Source organism: Brienomyrus brachyistius, chromosome 12 (genome assembly GCF_023856365.1).
Source record: "Brienomyrus brachyistius isolate T26 chromosome 12, BBRACH_0.4, whole genome shotgun sequence".
NCBI lineage: Eukaryota > Metazoa > Chordata > Actinopteri > Osteoglossiformes > Mormyridae > Brienomyrus > Brienomyrus brachyistius.
The window spans coordinates 1795094-1820000 of record NC_064544.1 but is presented as its reverse complement, the minus strand read 5'-3'; the positions used below and the strand labels follow the sequence as shown (position 1 = coordinate 1820000).

General features: G+C 39.7%; 1 protein-coding gene across 4 annotated transcripts; it reads left to right on the top strand.

Annotated features, from left to right (window-relative positions):
• The first annotated feature begins 5210 nt into the window (after nt 1-5210).
• On the top strand, nt 5211-21513 carry tlx2 (T cell leukemia homeobox 2). Of its 4 annotated transcripts, none has more exons than XM_048971722.1 (6): nt 5211-5251; nt 5831-5916; nt 6023-6536; nt 14586-14777; nt 16035-16272; nt 19105-19321. In XM_048971722.1, exons 1-6 carry the CDS (start codon nt 5248-5250, stop codon nt 19319-19321), a joined length of 1251 nt encoding a protein of 416 aa, XP_048827679.1. In that variant the 5' UTR covers nt 5211-5247. The 4 variants fall into 4 exon arrangements, with proteins under 4 accessions (XP_048827679.1, XP_048827680.1, XP_048827678.1 ...); XM_048971723.1 differs by lacking the exon at nt 5211-5251 and adding an exon at nt 19871-21513 and having other exon boundaries at nt 5471-5916; nt 19105-19285; XM_048971721.1 differs by lacking the exon at nt 5211-5251 and having other exon boundaries at nt 5471-5916.
• The last annotated feature ends 3394 nt before the right edge of the window (nt 21514-24907 follow it).

The following is a 24907-nucleotide window of genomic DNA, read 5'->3' as shown; positions in this document are numbered from 1 at the left end:
TACCTATAAAGTCTAAATACAAACAAACGAAAGTTGTACAAGGCACAAGTGACTGCAAATGTTTCGTATGTGCCCACTTGAATATGCAGTACAATTTCAAAAAGATCTTTGCCTGAGTTTGCCCATGAATATTTTATAATTATTAAGGTTTTGATTCAGAAGGACAGAACAAAACGTATATTTCAGAATTAAAAGAAATAAACACTCATCACAGGGAGAATTACCCATTCCTGTGCTTATATTTCTGAAATATATATTTGAAATATTGCATGTGACAGACAAAACAAAAGACGTGTAGTCTACAATGGAGTATTGCTTTCGAGAGAATTTTGTCCCCTTGCTACAGAGCAAGAAAACTTGTCATGAGAAAACTAGATCTGCGAGCTGCGTAATAAATGGCATTTTCGGTTTGGGTGGATTGCAGTTACACTTTTATATGAAACATGTTTTATTGCCTTACTTATGCATTTATTTCTATATTTGGCTAATCGTGAGGAAATTCCTTGAGAATTTCCAACCTACTTTGAAATTGCTATATTATTGGGGCAAAAATATTCTTTATATTCCTATGTTCACCTGCTGGATGAACTTGCTTATAGGCTATTTCTGTTTTAATGTGAAACAAAGAACAAAAACACATAAATGTGTTGGATATGTGGCAGTGTCTCAAATTAACGGAAGCCCACAATGATCACGATTACTGGTAAATCGTGATATTCCTTATCAAACAACAGACTCAATATAATTCTAAATAAATGAATGTAAATATATCAATATAACATCTTCCATCGAAACCTGTGCAGGATAGATGGATGGATGGATGGATTATAAACTGTCCCGAGATTACCATTAATATGTGTGTGTGTGTGTGTGTGTGTGTGTGTGTGTGTGTGTGTTTTGTTTCGGGGTAAAAGCCCGTTATTTTAGGATGTAGTTGAACTATATTGTCTACTAAAGATTAGTGACAGTTTTTGCAAACGTAAATTTCTAAATAAAGAAAAAAAATCTCCGGATGGGTCCAAATATATTCACATAATGTTAAAAATAACATCACTGGACTTGGCTTTGACGAGGAACGATAACGTTGCGTAAACAAACACAAATAAATTGATACATAATCACAGCTCGCTCTTCCATCATCGCATGCAGGATTGCAGAGTTTAAGCTGTCACGTTCTCTGGTGCGCTGTATTTATGTTTCCATTGCCGGATTTTAGGTCCGCACGACACTGCCTTGGGGCTCCCGTGTCTGCTATACTCAGCGTTTTCCTAGTGTATCGCCCAGCGAAAGCCGTCTGATGGAGGCAGGAGGCGCCAGGTTATCCCCGGGGAGCTAGAAAGTCAAGGACTGTTGGTCGAAACGCAGAATAATGTAATTCTATCTAGGTTGAATTCAACCTAATTACCACAGAAAGAACAACAGGCAGAGGGGCTTGTGAATGAAAATGGGCAGGGATGACAGGCGCATCAGCGTAATCACGATATCCTAGTGTGGGAGGCTTTGGAACAGATGTACCAAAGGGCAAGAGGCAGAATGACTTATGTCAATCCGCGCGCTTTTCTTCTAGGTTGTGTTTTTTTTAAACAATTCCGACGCTTCGGTTTCTGACAGCTTAGTCAATTAATATTATCGAAACGGCAATGTTTCATACAGTATTTCACAGGGAAAAAAACTCATGATATTTTATATATAACAGTTTAACTTGGACTTCAATGTCAAATGTATGGTAATGATGTATGATGTTAGTGATTTATTGAAAGTTTAGTGTCCATCGACTGCATTGAATTTCTTATTTCATTAACAATAAACAACATTACAAAATGAAATTTCATTTTAATATAGCCTGTATCTACGATGATATCATAAAGACCAGGAACCGGTTGTGCTGTAGCAATGACACGCGTCTTGATTATGCCGTTAATTTGCATTTATGGGCGTCATGTGGCATATTTCTTCATACACAGCATATATCGTTATTACACCATCACCCCCAACACGTATGTAACGTTTAACGTCTCTGACTGGAAGTTTTAAGCTTTACAAACTGAACCAAGTGCAACTTTCATTCATTTTCATGCATATATCAGTAAGGGGTACTCCGAACACACGGCATGATTATTTGAAAAACAGAAGTGATAGAACACAGGACTATTCAAAATATTTATATAATTGGGTAAAAAAATGGATGGCATGTTTTGAAATGCTTTGTCATCGTCCTTATCGTACTTTTAAAGCAGTGTCGACACGGACCGTTTTCTTAAGGTCTGACGGGTGACTTTCCTTTGAATGCGTCTTTATTGCAGTTTTTTGTGCAAACATATGGTGGTCGCTTCCTAATCCCTATAAGAACATTGAACACGCACGAGGGCGGCAGGTCGCACACAACTCGGGGAAAACTGTGACAAATTCCCATTGTCTCTGCTTTGCCCGTACTTTATTACCCAGAAGAGGAGCACCGCCTCGGGGTACCGATTCATCACGGGCTTCGATACACGCTGGAACCCAACTTAGACAGCGCCTCTGGGCAACCAGCTAAAGGCTTTCATATTACAAATTAACGGGAGGGATTAGGGAGGGGTGCCGCGTGGCAAAGGCGCATTACATTTATGAGAATGGGAAATAAATGAAAGTCGTGTATATCTTAATAGACGGGAAAGCGCAATTTTACGCAAAATCATAGCACACCCTCTAAAATAATATGGACAAGCCAACCACGAGAACACCACAATTTAACTGGGCATCTGAAGCCACCTGCTTCATAGAATGCACCGTGCCATTAAATATTCAGAAAAATACGCATATAAATATGATATTTATTGACTTATAACTACTTATAGCACGATTGCTAAATTAAACTGCTCTGTTGCCCTTCATTTCTATTTGTGACATTTTGTATCCGATGGCTGATGAGATAACAGTGAAGTATCACCGTCTTCGAGATTATTACAGAATATTAAACGATTTTAAAAACTAATAAACCAACTTCATTGCCTTGAGCGAACCATTGTGGAAGATGCTACGTTAGAATGCTTTATAACCATGTTTTGATCTTATATTAATTGGTTTAATTTTAACAGCAAGAGTTAATTGCGTGTAATTAAATGAAACAAGAGTTAGGTAGGCGCGAGCTGCCAGGTGCAATTCTAATATTGCTACTTAGTGCTTGAAATAATTAACATATAAACTAATTAGTTCGTAACATTTTTGCCTAATTGTTGGATTGGATTACGTCTTGGTATTGCTCTTGACAAAGACAACTCGTTAAAGAAAAAAAAACAAACAAACAATGGAATTAGAACGGAAAATTACTATATGGGCCGTTGTGTGGTCAGAGGAAGACCTTCTGATTTAAGAGAATGTGATAACTCGAGCCAAGCATAGAGACAGTGGGATGATCATTTCTATTTTCAAAACGAAAATGATTTTAATTGCTACCGATTCGTTTTTAATGGCGACCATACTTGACTTCCTTTAGTGTTCTCTTGTTGAGGTGGTAATTCAAAGATCCGTATAATTGTCCTGCGCGATTTTATTTTCATGAGTTTGATCGACTAATTTGCGGTGAGGTTCTTGAATAACATCCACATTATTTTCTGAGCGCTCACGGCTCTGTCGAGAATTAGCAGATGATAATAAATTGTTATACGAGTCCCTGTAATGAGTTAAAATACATTTTGAATCCATCCGTGAAGAATAAGGTCGCATGATTATCTGTAATTATTAAACCTTTCTGAAAACTCATCTCTTAAATACACTCTTCTTTTCCAGACCATTAATTATATCTATAATAATTTAATCTTAACTCCAGCGTTACGGGAACATATTTTAACCAAAAAAACACGGAATCAACCACCGTGTTCACATTAAGAGTGTATTTTCTTCCAAACCGGTTAAATGTAAAACACGTGAATGCTTTATACATAAATTCCCCATCAAGCTGAAATATGCGTCACCGTTCATTATTGATATAGATTTGAATACACACAATTGATTTTTACCCTTCCCCTAGCCACCCTGAGCAACTGAGAATTATTTTCATTCTCGCAAAAGCTGAAATAAGTGCGTAATAAAACGATGATATATTAAATTCGTTTTCCCCGTGTTGCGGTTTTATTATAACCCATATTTCATTTTTATTGAATTGAAACTGAGCAATCCCAAGTCTTGCTTCAGGCGGAGAAAGGTTAAATTATTTGTGCCAATCAGCATCGCTGTTAGCCATGCCACTAAGACAAATCTCATTTTTCTCTTTTATCTATAATTTTTGGTTTTGGTGATTTGTGTTAAATATTGTCAATAAATTGCAAAGTGGTTATTTAAATTTGTTATGTAATCATAGTGTTTCCCTAAACGAATCGAATGCCGGATGGTAGATTAAATGCAAAATAAAAAATGCCGATTCCAAATAAAGACTGAAGCGCTTTACTGCAACGGCACCGGCGTAAAAGAAAAAACAGTATTCTAGCAACCAAAAATAACCAATCAAAGAAAATATGAACAAATGCGTAAACGTACTGAAAAGAGCGAAGTAGTCCTATATGACGAGAAACGACTATATAGTTATTATTAATTATGCCGATATTTTACGGTAATTTTTAAAGTATGGCATTATGATTGTTGAAAAACGAGCTTAATTAGCCTACAAACTTACATGTATTTACCACACTGCACCAAACATACAAGTCCACAGTGTAATTAGGAATTACAGAATAAACATATAAAAATTAGTTTATGAACATCGAATTTATAGGATGTTATGAATAATGTTATTGACGTCTAATACTGTATTCCTGCGCTATAGAGTAAAAGTCAACTAGGTACATTCATAACACCGGGAAAAGGAGATTTTAACCCATGATATCGGAAATTCGGGTCTGATTCAAATCAGCTATCACATGCAGCTTTAGTCCTTAACGCTGAGAATCACATTCAAACATTTTTCATGGCGTCCATGACGCTATATTACGTGTTTCAACGTGTCGCACGAAATAATGAAATTTTCCGACATGTTTATACCGTTACGTGATATAAAATGAAACGATAAAGGTAATTCCTTTTTTTGTCATCACGAGACAAATCATGAGTGAGTGATCATATTAAAATGCCGCTGCGTCAATTCACGGTTACAGCCTTTTCATACAAAGACACGTTTATTAAGCGTTAACGTTTACGCGTTTACGTTATTTAGTAATCATTTAGGCCTATGGGCGAGAGAACTCATGCATCTAAAAAAACTCCGTACGCGACATGGGTATGCTAATAAAAAGCAGATCATTTCATTCTTGGGTGACAGTTCATCTATTTGATGACAGCTTTGCAAAAAAAATCGCTTGTAAAATTTAAAAATCAAAGAGAGAGGGGAAAAGAGAACTGTGTCTTTAAGAAGTGAGAGCGAATTAAGAGACCCTGCCTCTCTGGAAATTCAATAGCCAATGAATGGGTGAAACCCGGGGTTTTGGCAGCGGGAGAGTCTCACCTGCGCAAAATCACTCCGACAAGCGCTAAAGCAAAGCAATCACAGCTTTCAAAAATTCATATATACATGCTTATAACTGATATAACTGCTTTGTTTCGTATCACCGCATGATTTTCATGGAGTTGCACGACAAATGTAGTCGTTTTCCTCTGTAGCGCGGAAATAGTAGAAAATACGGCTGCATTTGGCTAGGTATTTTCACGTCAACTTGGCAACTCCTCAGTCTCAGATTTTGGTTTTTAAAAGCGTTCTTTAATCGTGAGTTGCCAGTTATTATTGTGTTTTTTTTTCCAGAAGTGCGTAGCCTGTCTCGTCTTCAGCAATGCATATAGATAATGGATATTGCTATTCCAGGGCCCCAGTTCCAGACCTCATGGCGATGGATTAATTACCGTCCTTCCGCAGAATCGCACCGTTTTCTGGACATCTCATGGACACAGGTGGGCCATTCACCATTTCCAGCTCAATAGTTTGTGGATTTTTTTTGGAAAAATTGTCTGACTTGTACAGCGCACCGAGTAAACACCTGTTTACTGTAACCCTAAGGAGGTAACAGGAAGGCAAATAAACAAACAAACAATGGAACATACTGGGATAGAAGAAGCGAACCAGACGCATCAACAGCACGAACCCATTAGTTTTGGAATAGATCAAATTCTGAACAATACGGAGCAGCCGAGTAGCTGTATGGTACCGAATCGAACCAGCGAAGCAGACTATCAGCTGGCCTCCAATGTCTACGCGAACGGCTACAACAGCGTGTACAACCCCGCATGCTCCATGGCAGCCGGACTTGCGGGCTCCTACAATGTGAACATGAACATGAACGTAAGCATGAACATGAACGTCAACGTGAACTCGGGGAATTCTGGAGGCGTAATTCGGGTTCCGGCCCACAGACCGATGCCGCCGACGCCCCATCCGCCTCCCGCGACGCATCCACCGGGCATCTCGGCGGGCATGCCCACGGTGCCCACTGTCCCCAGCATGGGGAACGTGGCGAACTTTACGTTTCCATGGATGGAGAGCAGTAGGAGATTCGCAAAAGACAGGCTGACGGGTAAGAAGGTTTCATATTTATAGATTTGGGACAGAAACGGTGATTAAGGAGCATCGCTTAGAATCACGGTCCAGATTTCAGTGGCAACAATTATCAGTTACATAAGTAGCGTGCAATTCCCGCTATAATTTGACTGCGCAAATTTAATTGTCCCGGTTATCTCACTGCTAGATTCACTAAGAATAAAGTGAATTTTAAATGGTTATTTAGCCTAAAGTCAAAATATTATAGAAACTGATTAATAAGTAGCCCTTTATCCCGCCTTTAAAAGCCACCTTTCAGAGAATCTTCCCGTGTAAATACATTTTAAATAAACAGCAACGCCTTATGATTCAGAATGTTTACCGCTTATGACATAGCAGATAGGGCTGCGAGGAAGCGCTCAAGATTAAATCAGGAGTGTACAACTCGGATTTCTCATTCTAACAAGACAGCAAGCCATTTTTTTCCAGCATCGATAGACGTGTTTGTTGTCAACTGCGTTTTCTATGCAAAAAACGCTTTTAAATCATTTTTTAGGAAAAGAAAATGAATGACGCCTCGCATTCGTGGCACATGCATGCAGTTATTGTGCCGTCGTCGACAAAATTTCGATCCAAGTTTACATTTCATTGTTTCGGAACGATCGGTTATTAGGTTCAAACGAATCGTATTAGAAAAGAATAGCGTAGATGTTGCCTTACCGTTTTTAACAAACTGCGACTGTGTTTAGTTTTTTATGTTTGCAAGGTTGTTAACAAGAAAAAGTATTAGTTGGGCCTATATTTTATTTTCTCTAGACGACTGTCCATGCTTTTTATTCAATACCATCATAAAATAAACTGCCAATCCAAAAAATGTTTTTGATGCTATTTTGTTATTTTTATAATTGCACATTTGATTTTTTTTCTTCTCCATGATACGGGTCTTAAGCATGGGCTTATGAAAGGTCCATACACGAATTAATAGAGAATCCAGAGCAAAGGTTTCCCTTGTAGGCTTGTATATTTAACAAAACGCCTTTAATGTTAGTTAAGAGGCGGTATTGCTATTAATGTCATACAGGCTGTTTAATGGACATTTTAATTCAGTTAACACACATTTTAAAAGAGCTGAACTGACATCAGATACACACACACATACACATATCTCTCATTGACACACATGTCTCGTCTTAGGCCGAGTTAATGAACAAAACAATTATACTTCATTTATTAAAACTGATAGTATAACAACTACAATAGTTAATAGTAGTTACAGTGGTTTTCGTATTATTCATGATTTTATGAAAACGTGTCATTTCGGCAGTTTAGATTCAGAAAATAATAACCGTCATATTTCTGAGCTACAGTTCAATTTTAATATAAACTAATTACTCTATTAAGATTGAAGGTAGCAGGCAAGCTTTGGATATTGAATTGCTTTGGGTATTAATTCGGACATTAAATTGCGTTCGCGAAGAAGCGTCTGTTAAGTGCAACTGTTTTTTTTTAAATTATTTTTATTTAATTCAGTTTTATTTTAACAGCACAGCGAATTAAATTTACTTTCCGTTGCGCCGGATTGTTGTTAGAGCAGGTTTTCCTCGCTCGGACATTTCCTTTGCTTTGCCTTGACCGAGCTACAAGTGTTTAATTTTGCGTTTCCAGTATTAACCTTCCTCAGGACGGTTCAAATCATCTGGAGTACTTTATTTTCTTTTTTAAATAAAAGATGTATGAACGCCCACAGATTTATTGGACGACGACAACAACAACCACAACGACAACAATAATAATAATAATAATAACAACAACAACAATAATAATAATAATAATAATAGCATAGAACTAGAGCATCTTAGGGGTTATAATATTCAGATTGTTCTTAGTATATTTAATATTTCTTATTTTACTAATTAGGCTATATGGCAGATAATAATAATAATAATAACAATAATAATAATAATTATTATTATTGTTATTATTTTAACGATACTGTTTCTTTTCCTGTATAGTGTGAGGTTGTCCGTTTCGGCTGCGTTTCCTTGACTTGCAATCTGTCTGCTGATCTTGTTATGGCTGCACGGTCATTCGTGAAAGGCCAGTCATCTAGGTACGAGCCTTGGGGAGCGAGAAGAGACCCCTGCCTCGCCGTACACCAGCGCTCAGATGTCAAACATACAGTCTGTAGCAAAATTAAAAAGGACTTTGGTGTGCGTTACTGCCTAGTGAGGCGAGGTTCTGATCTAATCTGGGCCCAGGGACACATACTGTCGGCAGACCCAGTCACCACCTTAAATCTCGTCCAAATTCAGTTGCAGATGGTGACTTATTCGTGCGATCCTCTTTAAAATACGTGCAAATGAAATCCCATGCAGGGCGGTGAGCAGACTTTCAGGTACTCGCTCTGCCTAAGAGATGCAGCGCCAGAAAGTGCAGTATGGTTCGCGTTTTCTAACGGGTCACAACCGATGGACTGCGCATTCCGAATGGGCAAATTAATCGGTTCAGTATCAGTGACGAGTCCCACGTTTGTGTGCGTTATGCAGCTCTCCCAGTGCTCAGTGTGGCCACCCCCAACCAATGTTACTCTGAAAAGGATCAGTTTTAAAGCTTCATTAATGAGATTTTAATTGCCGTTTGAATAACAAGATTTATATAATGTATCGTGACTTACCATATTCTAGGCTATTAAATGTATATTCTGTAAATTCAATGAATATTAGAAAGGATTCATCTAATAAATTACTTTTATTCATAAATTACGTTTGTTAATACTTTGGTAATATTATATACATAATTATTTCAATTCAAAGATACATTTTAAACTGTAACCATCATTACTTAAACGCGAATAGCCCATAATCATCTATAATTATGGCGCAACCAACGGCAGCACCAAGAACAATGAATACATAGTATTTCAATAAAATCAAATTAACACTAAACTGTTATCCGTTATGCGTCTTACACAAGACACGGTAACCATTTCCTTAATATTTTTTCTAATTGCATCGTAAGTTTGCCCGATATAAATTAATATTACAAACTGTCTTAAAATGATAAATTAAACAAATGCCTTTTTTTGTATAATAATAATAATAATAATAATGCAAGTTAAAACCCCACTTGGAGCTGTATGGTACTGAAAACGTGAGCTTAATAATCTATCATAATTCTCAATTAAAAACAGAAAATCAATAAAAAGTCATAATTAGTTCATGGAGACATCCGTCAGAGGGAAGCCATTTAGAGTCATTGAGATTCTTTTTGCTCTCACCTTATGAATGATCTTAAATTCACTCCGGTCTATGCAATATGAGTAAGACTTTAAACTGACGTCACACATATTTACAGAGGTAAAAACTGGGAACAGTATGGATTTCTTCTCGTTTAATATTCAGAAAACTAGGGTTCTCATTAATTATTGATAGAAGGGATTGATATGTCAGCTGAAAAAGCTCTCATGTAAATATACTTATGAAGTATATTCATAGCCACAAAGGGCCATACGTTTATCATAAATGAGCCGCTGAAATAGCATCGGTAATAGATATCAGCGGTATGGTGCACGAGCGTAACTGTATTATACAAACACTAAAGACTTTATGTTCATGATTTGTATAGTAACAAAAAAAGCTTGGAGGATGTGCGTTTCCTAACATTGTGAGATGTTTTAGCCCACTTAATGTAAATGGAATATAGACATAATTCCATCCATCCATCCTTATTTCAGCGAATTATCCTGGTCAGTGTGGCGGGGGAAATGAACACATATCACATATTAAAAGAAGATGGGAATTTTGAACAGTCCATGTCAGATACTTTAAAAATAGTGGAGAATTAAGTTAAAACAAATTCATTCTGTCGCAATTAACTGAACAACAAAATTGTTCTGGCACGGTTATAGTGAAAATAAACACACAGCTCCGAAAAGCATCGAGTAAAAAGTAAAAAAAACCCATCTCTTTCAAATGGGCTCTCCTTACATAGTAGACTGCTGTTCTGAAATTTACCGCAAATGTCACAGCACGGATAAAATCACGGATAGGGATTAACGGATGCGATAGGACAAAGGTAGGCTATTTGAACATCTTTTAGAGTGCAGAAACCAAACACCTGCTTTTCTTAGCCATTTGGACAGCTTGCAAGTTTCTGCTTCTTAAGTAATTTATTAAAGCTTGTCGTCTCATGTTAAAATAGTAAGTTCGTCTTCTCAGTCTATACGGGATAAAGACGGTTGTTAGTATTGGCTAATGAAGTGGATTAGATTTTCAGTAAATAGATAACACGATTAATTTGATTTGAATTAGAATCGGGAGGAAAATGCAGCCGACACGAATAAAGCAAACAGATCTGCAATAGCAACAGTGGCAAAAGCCCGGTAAATGAGGCCACGTTGCAGGTTAGTAGGCCTTCTGCGTACATTTCAATTGTTAGAAAAAAAAACACTAAATAAAAAACAGAAAATCAACATAAAATTAATTTAGGCGAGGAATTTACGCAGACAGACAGAAACACAACTAATCTACATATAAGTCAAGATACCTATAATATAAGTCCCAATCGTCTGTTGTAGCTATATTGCGGCACTAAATACTGCACTTTACCAAGAGAACGACGGAACAATCAGATTTAGGCGACATGCTGCAAACAAACCGGTTTTGTTGATCTCTGCCCCAGCACAGAACGTTAATACATCCAGCAATTATCTGGATCATTTCAGTGATTATTCAGTATCTGCATCTTGTAAGCCATGTAACCCACTCTTTACATCCATTTCCGCTCTATAAACTCTGCTTGGCCAAAAACGTTATAAAAATCGCCTAGATAAAAATCACAGAGCAGCCTACATCAAACTTTCTTTCCAAGCCATTTCGTAAAATCGAGGGGGGGGAAGAGAAATAATCTTTAAAGGAATATTACGGAGGGCTGAAAAAACGAGAAAAATCTTCTTCCCGAATGTTTTATTATCCGTTTAATATTACATTTCATATTTCCTAGCCCAGCATGAATAAAACTGAAATTATGGCCACAAATACCAGAAGCGATGTAGGCCTTTTACCTCGCTTACATCCGAACATAAATCCAGTTCTCATGGAAATTAAATTGCAAGACTATTGTTGTCATATAAACATGTTAAAGACAAACGGCAAGACTGTTCAATTGTAACCCGGAGAATTATTCGGTTATTCGCCCCCTAAACGCTGTAATAATGTCTAAATATTTCCTAATTCATGGGTTTGTCAGTAGCATTCGTTAAATGCATCATATATAATAACGCAGAACTGCGTACAAGCTTTCAAAGATTTTTCTTTTGGGTTGGGATTAATATCGATGCATTCAGTAGGTCTAACCCAGTGCTTTCCACGCGCTTTCCAGAAAGACTCAATGCCGAAAGCATTCGGAAATAGAATTCGCCCTGTTAAACATGCATGGAAAAACGCTTTATCAGCTGGCAACTAAATGTGACGATGATCAATGCTTACATATACAGTTAGCTTTTGACCAAGTAGATGTGTCTTATGTTATTTTTGAGTGAAGTTTTTGGGGAAATCAATAGCAATTACGGGTCAGTTTATTTAAACAATGCACTTTGTACAGTTTATATCGCTTAAGGACTCAGTGTAGGTCCTGTGTAAGCGTGCCTGTTGGCATTAGTGTGTGGAACACTGCAGCACTCACTGCAAAAGCAATATTGGAAATATCCCTCCCAGTGCAGGGAATTAAAGAGGAGTAGGCCATCTTCCTTTGTTGTTATTAGTGGTAATGGTACTAACAGGGTCTCCCAGCTCTGCTTTCTGAGTCTGGAGGATCTCAGCACTCTGGAAGGTGGCCCGGAGGACTGGCGAGCAGCCTGCAGGGTCATGGAGCCCAGGCGAGCCTCGACACGCTGCAGTTCGGCTGAAAATGCCCTGTGAAAGTCGACAGGCTTCGTGATGGGCCCACGTTGTCCGTGTAATGGCAGACACACTGCCGTGGGACAGCCGCGTAACATGCCAGGTGGTGATATTACTTTACAAGCAGGCTCTTAGCTGGCATAAAATGCTGCATTTCTGGGAATACTGGGGAGTCTGACAATAATGCCTCTACCCCCCACCCCCCAGCCCACTCTAGTAAACGTGGATTGATACAAGTTAGGTGTGTAAAAGGACAGTGACAATGATTTTAGTGAACGGCAATTGTGTCCGGCTTCTGAACATGGAAGAGAAACTGTTTATTTTCCCAAGAAGTGGATTATTATTATTTTATTTATTTTATATATATATAAATATATATATATATATTTTGTGCTCCAGCACCCGTAGTCACTGCAGAAAAGGATATAGCGCGGGAGCATTAAACTGCTTTTCCAGGAGGTGTAATAAATAGGAACAGATGTCGCTGGTAGATTTCAATATTATCTTTTGAATCTTTCACAGTTATATTTATTGGATTGTCGCAAAGGTAATATTCACAGTGGGGAGAGACCGTGTCACAGAAGGTGTTATTAAGTAGGAATGATCTTGTTACAGGCTGCAATTTCTCAGTGCCAGCATTTATATATTTTTTTATGCTAAATTTTATTACTCACACGAATTGCCGGCTCTAGCGACACAGTTCAGGAAGAGGAGCTTTATTTCTTGCCTAACACATTTCGGCAGCGCTAACGAGCATTTGGGCCAGAAACAGTTGAGCGTTAGTGTGGGATTTATCTACAGGATTGCATTCTGTGTCCTGACTAGTGGATGCAGGACACGTTTCGGCGAGTCGTCGATTATGACAGGCTTTTGGTGAGATAATCTTGAAAAGGTGTATAAGTAGAGTAGTTTTTCCCCAGTTTTACTAGGTAGTGTTAAAACCAACATGTGATGTTGCATGATCTGTCCAAAGAGCGAGAAATCCATCCACAGGCAAGGGGTCTCCTGAATTACAGCTTGTAAATTAATATACTTATGTGGCTTATGTGGCACGGTCAGTTTATTAAAGAAACCCTAGGAAGAATGTTGTTGACCTTAAAGGTGTGATATTGAGTCTTCAAATTACTCAGTGTTTGTTTATAAGTTTTACATGGGGGGTTTGTTTGACTGTTATAAAATACTGCGGTTTAAAATTACTCTCGTTTTTTTGTCGAAGAAATTATAGGCATTTTTTTTTTTTTAGGAAACGTAACACCCAATGATTCTGGGTATATTCCTCCTTAATTAGTTTAATTAGACATCTCATTTTAACATCGGCCACAGGAGATTAATGCTGTGGCATCTGGGACGACATTGTAACGATGTCATTTAGGCGGGGAGAGAAGCGCTTTATTTCCCATCAACCCCTCAAGTGTCTTGGGCAGCGTTGACGTTGATGGGCCCAGGCTGAGTGCAGCCTGTTAATCTGTCAGCATATTGCCTCATTGCTTATGGTGCCCACCACAGATGCGCTTAGAGATCCGCGGTGGTCTCCTCGGCAACCAAAACAAAAAAAAAAAAACAGCGGCCCCCGCCAGGAGCGCTGTAAAATGCACATCTTCCCCATTGTTTTGGTTCCCAGAGATAGCGACTGGTGTACAATGGATAAGCGCATTCAGAGGCACTTCAAAGCTTCTAGTTAATGTTTCAGAGGGTCTCTTCAAAACAGCTTTGAAAATGTCAGGTGCCCTCAAGCACAATGACTCACGATATTAAAAAATTATCAGCTCTAATGTGCCTTTTGACAGAGTAAAATACCACTTAAAAATTAGGTGTCCTGCCCAAAGGCCTGATTTGAATGACTTCTTTAGGACCTCATCAGGCTACATTGTTGATATGAGTGGCTAGTATATTATCAAATATTTCGCTTTTTATTTGCGTGTGTATATTTGAACGTGTATTTATAAGAGGCTTTTTAATTACAGTAAAATGAATTCGCTATATTTTCCGTATTACGTACATTTTATGTAGTTTCTGGCATTGCATTAAGAAATACATAAAAAAAAAAAAAAAACAAATAAAACGCATGAGTAGCTTTTTCCGAAGCTCCTCTAGATGGCGAATTCTCCCTGGGTGGCGACTCCCCCCTGACCCACCTCAGCACCCCTGGGACCGGAACCCTGACCGTCTCTCCCTCTGTCGTTCTTCAGCGGAGCAGGCAGTGGACGGACAAGCAGGAGGCCCAGGAGGGAGCCTCCACCCTGAGCCCGAGGGCGAGATCAGCAGAGCCTCTACCTGGGGCTCTGTGGAAGCTTTAGCCAAACAGTATTACCCTGATCTCGCCGTGCTGCGAGATGCTAGTCCGCTCCTGGACTACCCCTTTCTCAAGGGCGTTTGCCCAGGTGAGTTAACCCCAGAGGACCGGGGGTGGTAGTAACCCTAAAAGCCCCCCACCGTTGGAAAGTTATAAGTATTTTTCATTTTGAAGTGCATAATCATTCCTTTTTGACAAATCACTTCAGTATCCAGTCCAGGGAAAGTTATTTAAAACAAACTGGCAGCTTGATGCCACTTGCCAGTGCATGAGTGACCTCGTCATATCGAGGGTGGATTGATCTCTCCTCGTTTTCGAATGATGTTACAGCGTAGCTATGATTGTAGCACAGCCTCGCGAAGAACATTGTTACCAACAACGTCAGAGATTTATTTATTTTTTTTTGTTAAACAAAACAAAATGTGCAGTGGATGGGGGGTGCGATCCAACACCTGTAGCTATTTTGTGTTGTTACTTTTTAAGAAGTGTAGTTCATTACTGTAGAGTTACGAGTCGAAGAAATTGCGATTTCTTTTCAATGATCAAATAAACAACGGAATCAGGCAAGACTGAATATATGCATGAGTCAGAGCAGTGGGAATAGCCATGTTATTAGATGTCAACCTGCGAGACCAAGTGTTTTTCAGTTATGTACAGTGTGTGCACTGTACATAACACACCTTGTACATAACACACCTTGTACATAACACACCTTGTACATAACACACCTTGTACATAACAGTACAGTGTTTCTGTTCCTCTTGCTGTGTAACACATGAGGTCAATCCCACACTTTTGAACTGATGTGACCAGACTGCAGTTTTCATGGAATTTTTAGATAGCTAATAGTAAGAATCATAAAATGCGGATAATTTAATAAAAGTCCAGTGGATTCCCATAATGGGCAATGACATTAGAGTTTTACGATGTATATTGATCTATACCAGGAAATTTAGAACTTCAGTAATTTACATTATTGCTTACTACATTCACAACTCTATTTTTTGAGAATTGTTTTTAGTATGTCTCATGCTGTTGTAACTGAAGGGAGACATGAGATTTATCAAAACATCAGAAACTATGAATACGGTCGACCTGTTACACAAATATTATATAATAACACGCCAAGAGGCTTTGATTTGCCGTGGTTTTCTTGACTACACTTTTTTTGCTACCTAACTTAATTAGCGTATCATGCTTTACCCGAAGCAGAAATGTTCACGTTCAAAACAAAACGTCCAAAATTGATAATCATGCAGAATGTTTTCGTTTACAGAGCGCCGGCGGGTCACCAGACAGGCCGACGCTGAGCGTTTAACCCTCTTCCTCTTCCTCCTCCCGACAGCGGCCCTCTCGCCGTTCTCCGTGACCCGAAGGATTGGCCACCCCTATCAGAACCGGACGCCCCCCAAGAGGAAAAAGCCTCGCACCTCCTTCAGCCGCGTGCAGATCTGTGAGCTGGAGAAGCGCTTCCACCGGCAGAAATACCTGGCATCCGCCGAGCGCGCCACACTGGCCAAAGCTCTCAAGATGACCGACGCCCAGGTGAAGACCTGGTTCCAGAACAGGAGGACAAAATGGCGGTAGGTGTGCGTCCTTTCAACGGCCCGATAACAGCATCAGAATTTTTTAATATGTCAATAAAAGAGGATTATTTGTATTTGATCTCCTTTTGGGGCTTATGAATGAAGGATATTGAGGTTAAAGGTGGCGAGGGTCGTCTGTAATGTCTGCCTTATGGCACGAATCTCAGCTATTCCCGGCATGTTTCCATGTGATACGTAGATATAAACGTGTCGAAGGCTTTAATTGAGGAGCAGTATGGTACTGGGTTGCAATTCAGCGTATTGCGTCGGGTTTAAAGCTGACCATGCATGATGCCGAATGCCTTTAAAAGCTTTTAGGTATCAGAGACGTCCGCTGCTCCCGTATCTGATCGTTATCGAGGCTTTTTGCAGGGCATTTAGCTGGAGCTCCTGTTCGCCGACTTCATTCAGGGTTTTGACCAGCTACAACATGCTCTCCCATCTAAAGTAGATCATATAAAAATGGGATAATTTTATATGAATTGCTATTTAGTTCATAGAATCCCACGCTGATTTGTTTTTTAATAATAATTCAAATATGTGATGCAATCATTATTGAATACACGGTGGATTCAAAACAATGGTAGAAGTATAACATTTTAATCATTTGTGATAAAAAGGTATAGTTTCATCGTTAATATCAATATACAGTATGTATGCATTCAGTTTATTATGAACGCCTACTTGCTAATGCTAACCGCCTGCTCCTTCAGATAGCTGCAAAGGGTCAAGAGGTTCAGTTACCGCTCAGCTACGTATTAGAACAGCCAAGACACTTGATCTAAGTGATTTTGAACGTGGTATTGTTGTTGCTGAAAGACACGGTGGTTCCAGCAGTACAGAAAGAGTCACCCTCCTTCGATTTTCACACATTACGCTGTCTAGAGTTTACAGAGAATGCGTGATGAACAAAATTCAATCAGTTGTTTTTGGCGTATGACACAAGTCATGCATAGCAGTGGAGGTTTTTGTTTTTCAAAGCCAGTACGTTTGCTTAAATGCTGCGTTACATTCCAATGCTCCAGGATCTGTTTATAATCAAAACAAGACTAAATCTATGATATTTATGTGTCAGCAGCTTTGAGTATCCTTGTTTTTTTAACCAGCCCTGCTATTCGTAAGGTCTTTTTTTCCCATTTAAACTGCATCACTTGTTTTTAAGCTTACATTCGTTTTTTTTTGTTTAGGTTTCGATGGCACTTCTGTGGACAAAAACCACTTATTAATGAGGGAGGGTAAGGGAGAATGACCAGACTCGTTAAAGCTAACAGGGAGGCCGTATAATAGCTCAGTACTGAAGGGGTGTGCAGGAAGGCTTCTGTGAACAGTGAACTCATCAAGCCTTGAACTACAAAATGAGCCCGCAAACAAACAAATAAAAACAAACAAACAAAGAAACAAAGAAAAACAAACAAGCAAACAAACAAAGAAAAACAAACAAACAAAGAAAAACAAACAAGCAAACAAACAAACGAAAAACAAACAAACAAAGGAAAACAAACGAAAAACAAACAAACAAAGAAAAACAAACAAGCAAACAAACATGCAGCGATTGCAGTGAATCAGGGCCTGAAAAAACCTTGGGAACATTCATTATATTTGGATGAGATTTTAATCAAAATCAATGGTTTTGTTAATTACGAATGTATAATAGATGACAATAACTAAGTAATACACTTACAATAATTATTGGGTTATTAGTCAAGATGTGCAGAATCTCGGTTGTTCACTTCCCACAGCTGGGGAGGTTTTAGTTGCTGAGATCCCAAATACTGCTTACAGAGACAAGAGCAAGATTAGATTATCCCCCTTAAAAATTCACCGAGGGCCTAATGGTCATGAAACAATAATATTGTTTGCTTGGCTCTTTTTTTAATATATATAAAAAAAAATCTTGACCCAGCGAAAAATGTTCCAGCTCTTAAAAGGTTTCCTCGGCCTTGCTGTCCAAAGCAATACTGATGCAGGGGTTTGAATAATGGAACACACTGATGACCAAAGAAACGTAACCCTAATACACTCAGCCGACCATCCTTTTAAAATCAAGGGCCAGACAATTGAATTATAATGAGGCTTTTATTCCATCGGATTTACAAGCAAGGCTCTGCGTGGAAAAAGCTTGTTTTTGTTTGTTTTCTTCGACGAAGGGGGTGTCGGGCTTAAATGTCTGACCTCACGCTATTTGTTTGTTTGTTTTGTTCTTTGTCCAGATGTAGGAATATCTGCTGTTTCGTTCATTTTCATCCAAAATGCAGCTGGGCGTTCCGATAACATGCTACATCGTATGTATTTAAAACTTCCTCTGAATAATGCCGTTCGGAATTCAGCTTGGAAAGGAAATGACAATTATTAAATTACCAAACAACTGAAGGTGAAAGACGTTTGGTGTAGGGACACAAATCATGCACAGCAGGAGAGGTTGTCATTTTTCAAGGTCGGTGCGTGTGCTTAAGTTCCACACGAAATTCAAGTGTTCCAGGATTTGCTTATGATCAAAGCAAGATTAAATATGTAACATATATCCATTATAATATACATCCGTTATATATAATTGTATCATAAGCTGTGAATATTTTTTTTAACCAGCTCTCGTACTTTTTACACTTTTTTGTCCATTTAAAATACATTGTTTTTACGTTTACATTCAGTTTTTCTGCTTAGGCTTGCCGTTTCATCCCTTTTAAACTGCAGAAGTACAAGTACAACGTGCCATAATGGCATTTCTATACGTTATTTTCTATACGTTATTTTCTATACGTTATTTTCTATACGTTATTTTTTTAAGAAACAACAAAGTCACTTTTTTTTTGTTCCTCCCTTTACCACTAGGAGGCAGACAGCAGAAGAACGGGAGGCAGAGAGGCAGCAGGCTAATCGGCTGATGCTGCAGCTCCAGCAGGAAGCATTCCAGAAAACCTTGAGCCAGCCCTTGCAGCAGGACCCTCTGTGCCTGCACAACTCATCCCTCTACGCCCTGCAGAACCTACAGCCCTGGGCGGAGGACAACAAGGTGACCTCCGTCACCTCTGTCGCGTCGGTGGTCTAACCCAGGCGGCAGCAGGGAGGGGGACACACCAAGTGGGGGGGGCGGGGGGGGGGGAGTCTTTTTTTGGCAGAAACGGTAGGGCGTCAGAAGCGAACGCTCACTGGCGCATGCAGGAGAGACCCTTGTGACGACGTGCTTTGGATGGGGGGGGTCTCATTCCCTCCGCGTCGTTTTCCCGCTGCTTCAGAGACGTAACTGGACTGGAGCTAACATAACGCCACGTGTCACATGTTCATTTGGAGGGGGGAGGGGGCTTATTCTGCCGCGTTAGGGTTAAAAAGGGGTGCTGACGTTTATAGATGGACGACACGTTCCCATTTAATCGTCTGTGTATTCCCTGCGATGCCTGTTCCTTTTTTTTCGTTTTGTGAAGTGTGTGGCGGATCTGGACGTGAAATCTTGTGCCGTTTCGGGTTCCATTAAAGCGGATGTAGCAGGGAAAGTCTCCTAGTGGAAGCTCTGTGTTTACACCGGGGTGATTTTCCACACCTGAATCTGCCGACTGTATTGACACATGACCTTGACACGACATTTTTACTTTTCCTTCAGCGGTCTGTCTAGCCGAGGGAGGAGCTTTGTCCTCATCACCAGGGAAATTTGACACGTCCGATAGATGCTCGTCACCAAGCCCCGCCTCCCTGTCAGTCAACACTTGCCAGAAGACTGAAATACTAACTCTGGCCCACTGCAAAGTGTTCCGTTTGTTTCCTTGAGCATTAGTTTTGTTACTTTGTTATTTTTTTTTGGAGGCGTGTACAATGCATGATATTATTTTGTGTGAGCTTGGAACTGCCAGTAAAGTCGATGGCCGTGTGGACGTAGTCATCATTGAAACCTTTGTGCGGTTTACAGACATTGGCTTTTTCTACAGTCACCTCAGATTCACCGTGACAAACCGTCTAAGGTTTTTTTTTTATATCCAAAACTTTGAGATTCTATCCAAGCCTTATTGTATTCACTTTCTTATGTCTTTGTTGTTCCCCCAGAAGAAAGATATTATAGGTGTTTCCTACCCACCCACACACTGTCGTAAGCTGATGCAACAGTTTAAAAAAAAAAAACACTCCAGTCTTGTTTGTGTAAAACACTCTGTACGTCTCCTTATATACAAACACAAAGTTATCGAGGTAGATCGGACCTTTATCGGAAAGTCGCGTTGATGTCTTTGACCCATTTTGGCCAGCAGGGATTTGTTAAAATGAAAAAAAAAACGTAGTTCCTGGAGACTCGTACCACTGTACATCACCATGCTGACTAGCTGTACTACTCTGTAAGCTGCAGGAGCTCGATGGGAAGGGAAGGAGGTGCTCTGATGTTGTTTACAAAGAGGAGTTTCCCGGTGCCACACGTTAGAGAGCGTAAACACCTTATTGTCCCAGCTTAACGTAAGGGCCATCACGGTTAGTCATAACAGAAACGCCATAGCTGAATGTCGGAAAACATCTTTATCTGGGCTAATCTCTCGGGGGGGCGGGGTGAAGGGCGCACAGTGCTTGTTCATCAGCAGTGCGTGCAGAAGCTTTCAAGCAACGAAATGAGGCTTCACGCTCATCAGCACTAATCAGCGACGCATGGCAGACGCCGGTAGGAAGTACGACGGTTTAGGTCTGAAAATAAACAACGGGGCCAGCCAATCAGTGGCCCTTTCTCCTAGCTGAGGGTCCCCATTTGCTCTCGGAGGGATGGTCTCCATATCAGTAACGTGTATTTTCTAACGTGAACACAGTGATTAAATATCTTGTGCAAGTTAATCGAACATTTTCTTTTCGTGATATCCAGCACTTCCTCAAAGGCCACTGATGTTCAACAGACTATTGAAATCTGGGGGAAAAAAATTGACATTTTATACTTTCAGTTGACTTCCAAAACAACTGTTTATCATGTTTTTGCATTTTCACTTACCTAGGACTTCCGCATATAAAAAGGAAAATATTTATTCACTTTTAAATAAAGATTAATATATGGACTTTGAAATCCCTCATCACACTAGCATGCCTTACTAATTAATTTTAATTTTTGATTATTGTTTTTTGTATTTTTAAATTTATATTATGTTCCACTGGATCGTTTTATGTTGAATATAACCTCGTGGCAAGTCTGCTGTTCTCAACGATCATTGTATCTTACTCAGAAGAACAGGCCTGCCATGTTTTATGATTTATAAATAAAGGAGATGGCTTCTCCTGTGCTTTCTTGTGGTTTTAAGGCAGCATATCGGTAGTATTGCGGCACACATATGTCATTAACTGGTAACTAACTGAACAAAACCACAGGTTTATATTTCAAGTTTTGCTGTTTACGACTGACACACCCTTGGAATTTGGGCGCGAACAGGACACCGAGCAAAAGAGGTCATTGTTATTTTCTTGAAAAACGTGAAATCAGAGCTAACAAATAAATTAGTTACAGTCCATCCTGGCACTTCTGCCATAATGACAACACGCGAGCAAAGAATAAATAACAAAGAAAATGTCACAACAGTAAACAAGCAAAAAAAAGGGGATCGAGAAGATGTTCGCGAAAACATGACAGGCTGGGGCTGAAAACTAATTTGTGGCTTAAAATCTTCAGCACGCACAGGATTAAAATCCCTTTTCTCATTCCTTCCTTTCTGCAGTCTTTGCTACGGGATATGAGGCTTGAATCAAAGGCAGTTGCTTGGTTGCTCTTTATAAGTATAACCCTCGTTCTATCAATTTGGAGTTTCCATGGTTACAAGTTATTAAAAGTGCATCAGATAAATTATAGTTGCCGTGAGCAACAAAAAAAAAAGTATTGATTAATGCATTCGGTGGAAAGACAGAAGTTCGGTATCTGCAAGGTAATGGTTGTAACAGAATACATATTGTGACATATGGCTGCATATGGAAGTGAACCATCAATCTATCTTAAAACCGTGACAGCTTCTAAATGGCTTACAGACCGAGGAATGATTTCAGCGGGAGGCGCACAGGGAAGGTGGTGGACTAGTGGCCGGGGAAAGGTTCCTGCCACCCGTCACAGTTATTCAGAACTGCTCGGCCACGGAGTCACTCAGAGTGGCGTACTGGACAGGAGTGATCAATCTCCACCATCTGGGTGTGATAGAGATCTATGATGATACTGGGCGCAGTTACAATGTTTGTAAAGGGTAATCTACCTCGTTATATATCACATAATTATTTTAAATGATAAAGAATTACCAGCAGCGGACCAAAAAGGGGGGGGGGGGGGGGGGGGACGTGACAAGCTAACTCTTACTGTGTGATTCTGAAAGTCCCCAAAGATCGTTCATTTCCTCTGCGCTATTAGACTGGATAGTCGTCTTAGCAAAAGCCCGTCTGAATCATTCAGCACTCGCTCTCTAGCGCAGCTGTCTCGAAACCAACAGACCAGACAGTTTTCTTCATCAAATGAAGGGCGTGAAGCCAGAATACGTTTTTCCATCTATATCCTGGGTGCGCCATAGTGGGGTCACAGGTAGACAAGTTTAATAAAACACATCGAAAAGGTAAGTAAATCAATATTACCAATATACCTGTTTTGAAGATGAACAGAGAAGCTCGGACAAACAGCTAACTTTCATTTTTGACATTATCTGTTGTGATTTTTTTTCTTGTCGTGTTAAAAATCACGTACAACAAATCTTTGATTACACTGCCAAGTTTCAGGAATTCACAGTGTTCAAAACATAGTAATAATTTTTTCCCCCTGAATATTATACTTATTCAGTATAAGTCTTTGCATGTTAGTTGAGTTCCCTTCAAATTGTCCTTAAAATTCCAGATATACTTCAGATTCATGGTCTTCTGAGCAGCTTGCATTATCCATGGCTTCTTGCCACTGGATATTGAACATCTAGCCAAGAATTGCTGTTGTAAACAGCGCAGCTCTCTCAGCTCAGCGAGTGTGTTTTTCCCCATCGACTGGGGTGTTGCGGCTGGCTGGGATCCTTTCAGTGCCGGGCAGGGCTCCAGATGACGCCCACCTCTGCCCCCATTTCCTCCAGCAGCTATCAGCCATCGCTCATCCGCCTCTCTCAGCCGCCGTGCCGACGTGACCTGGCCCGTTTCAACAGAATTCCTCCTTAGCCTTGTTTACAAAACGGTGCTTTGTGCTTTGCTACAGGTGCTTTAAGATCTGTTTGGTGGTGTCCATTAATCGTATTCTTCAGAAGAAAAAAAAAGAGAAAAAACTCCTATCTAGAGAAATTCCACCACACAGGAAGTACGAACGTAAATGTGATCCACTTGTTAAACAAAAGGTACATTTGAATTTACAGTACTAATGTTGCTTAGTAATGTTGCTTTCCCCGACTTGTCCCATTTTTTGGACCTAAAAATGTCTGAAATGAACGGAATGTCACTCCTTCCTGTTGACAATTGTTTTCAACAGTCAGGATTGTTTCTGAGCGCGCATTTGTGTTCCTTTAACACTGCTCTTCGAGTCCTGCTGTTGGTGTCACCGTTTCGGCAAAACAAAATCTGGTCGCCCTACTCAACCCGCACTGCAACCCGCACTGCACAGTAATATGTCAGCTTGGGATGGTTCGAGTCTTTGCATTGCAACTGAGCAATTTAAATAAGTCAGATGCAAAGGAATATATACAAACACACACACACAAACACACACATGCTGTATGTATGAGATATATAAAATCAGTGCATTTTAAAGGTTATTACGAACACTCATTTCTTTCTTACCTACATTATTAATGATAACGATGATTGAATGATACCAATGTATTATTTAAATACATATTTTAAATGTACAATGTATCCTCGAAAGATTGTACATAGACATAGATCAAAGTCATTTGACTAAGATATGGGCAAATTAGACACTGGTGAATATGTCCAAGTTTTAAATTCTGCATTATCAGCTCCAATCATTTACAATGCAACAACCCAAAACACAGAATACACGCTATAGGCTATGTGTGGGTATACTAAAGTCTAATGACCCGTCTGTCCGGTCTCAACACAGCGCAATATGGGTTAATTATTTAATGTTTGTAGACTGAAAAAGGCCGATGAGCAGCCTAACAACTATCCTACCAACGTTTCGAAGTCGGTCAATTAAACACCATCCTTTAGTTTTGGATATGCAACTGCAAGTGGCAGAAATGAATCAATGACTTTCACCGAGCGGCTCCCCTGCCACCCTTCCCACGCTGACGGCCCGGTGACGGGGAGCGGCTCAGGTTATTGCCCGCACCAAAGGCAGGAAAGCTGTAGCGGTAAATATAAAAGCTTTAAGGCCGTCACGCTGCCTGCCTGCTCCTCTGGACATTTCTTAACACCAGCATGTGCTTTGCTAAGCATCATCGGCGGATGTGGGTCGTCCTGGTTTTAAAGCGCCGCTTTTATTTTGCGTTGGGTTTTTAAAGCAAGGGACGCTCACTTACCGTAGACCTGCATGCAGATTATCAGCCCAAATCATTACTCACATAAAACAGTGTTTCACACCGTCTTAGTCAACGTGAAAAAGTAACACGGGAGTATATTGATACATAGCATAAACAATCGTGGAAATAAAACAAAGAATATAAAGCTTCAAAGGAGTCTATATGAAGAGCATTATAGTTGCATTTAAAATGTTTCACTT

What these genes read in the sequence shown, in the direction of transcription:
- tlx2 (XM_048971721.1), top strand. Translation starts at nt 5,812, where the DNA reads ATGGATATTGCTATTCCAGGGCCCCAGTTCCAGACCTCATGGCGATGG. An exon ending in CGCAAAAGACAGGCTGACGG is followed by an intron (nt 6,537 to 14,585) that starts GTAAGAAGGTTT and finishes GTCGTTCTTCAG; the next exon opens with CGGAGCAGGCAGTGGACGGA. An exon ending in TCTCAAGGGCGTTTGCCCAG is followed by an intron (nt 14,778 to 16,034) that starts GTGAGTTAACCC and finishes TCCTCCCGACAG; the next exon opens with CGGCCCTCTCGCCGTTCTCC.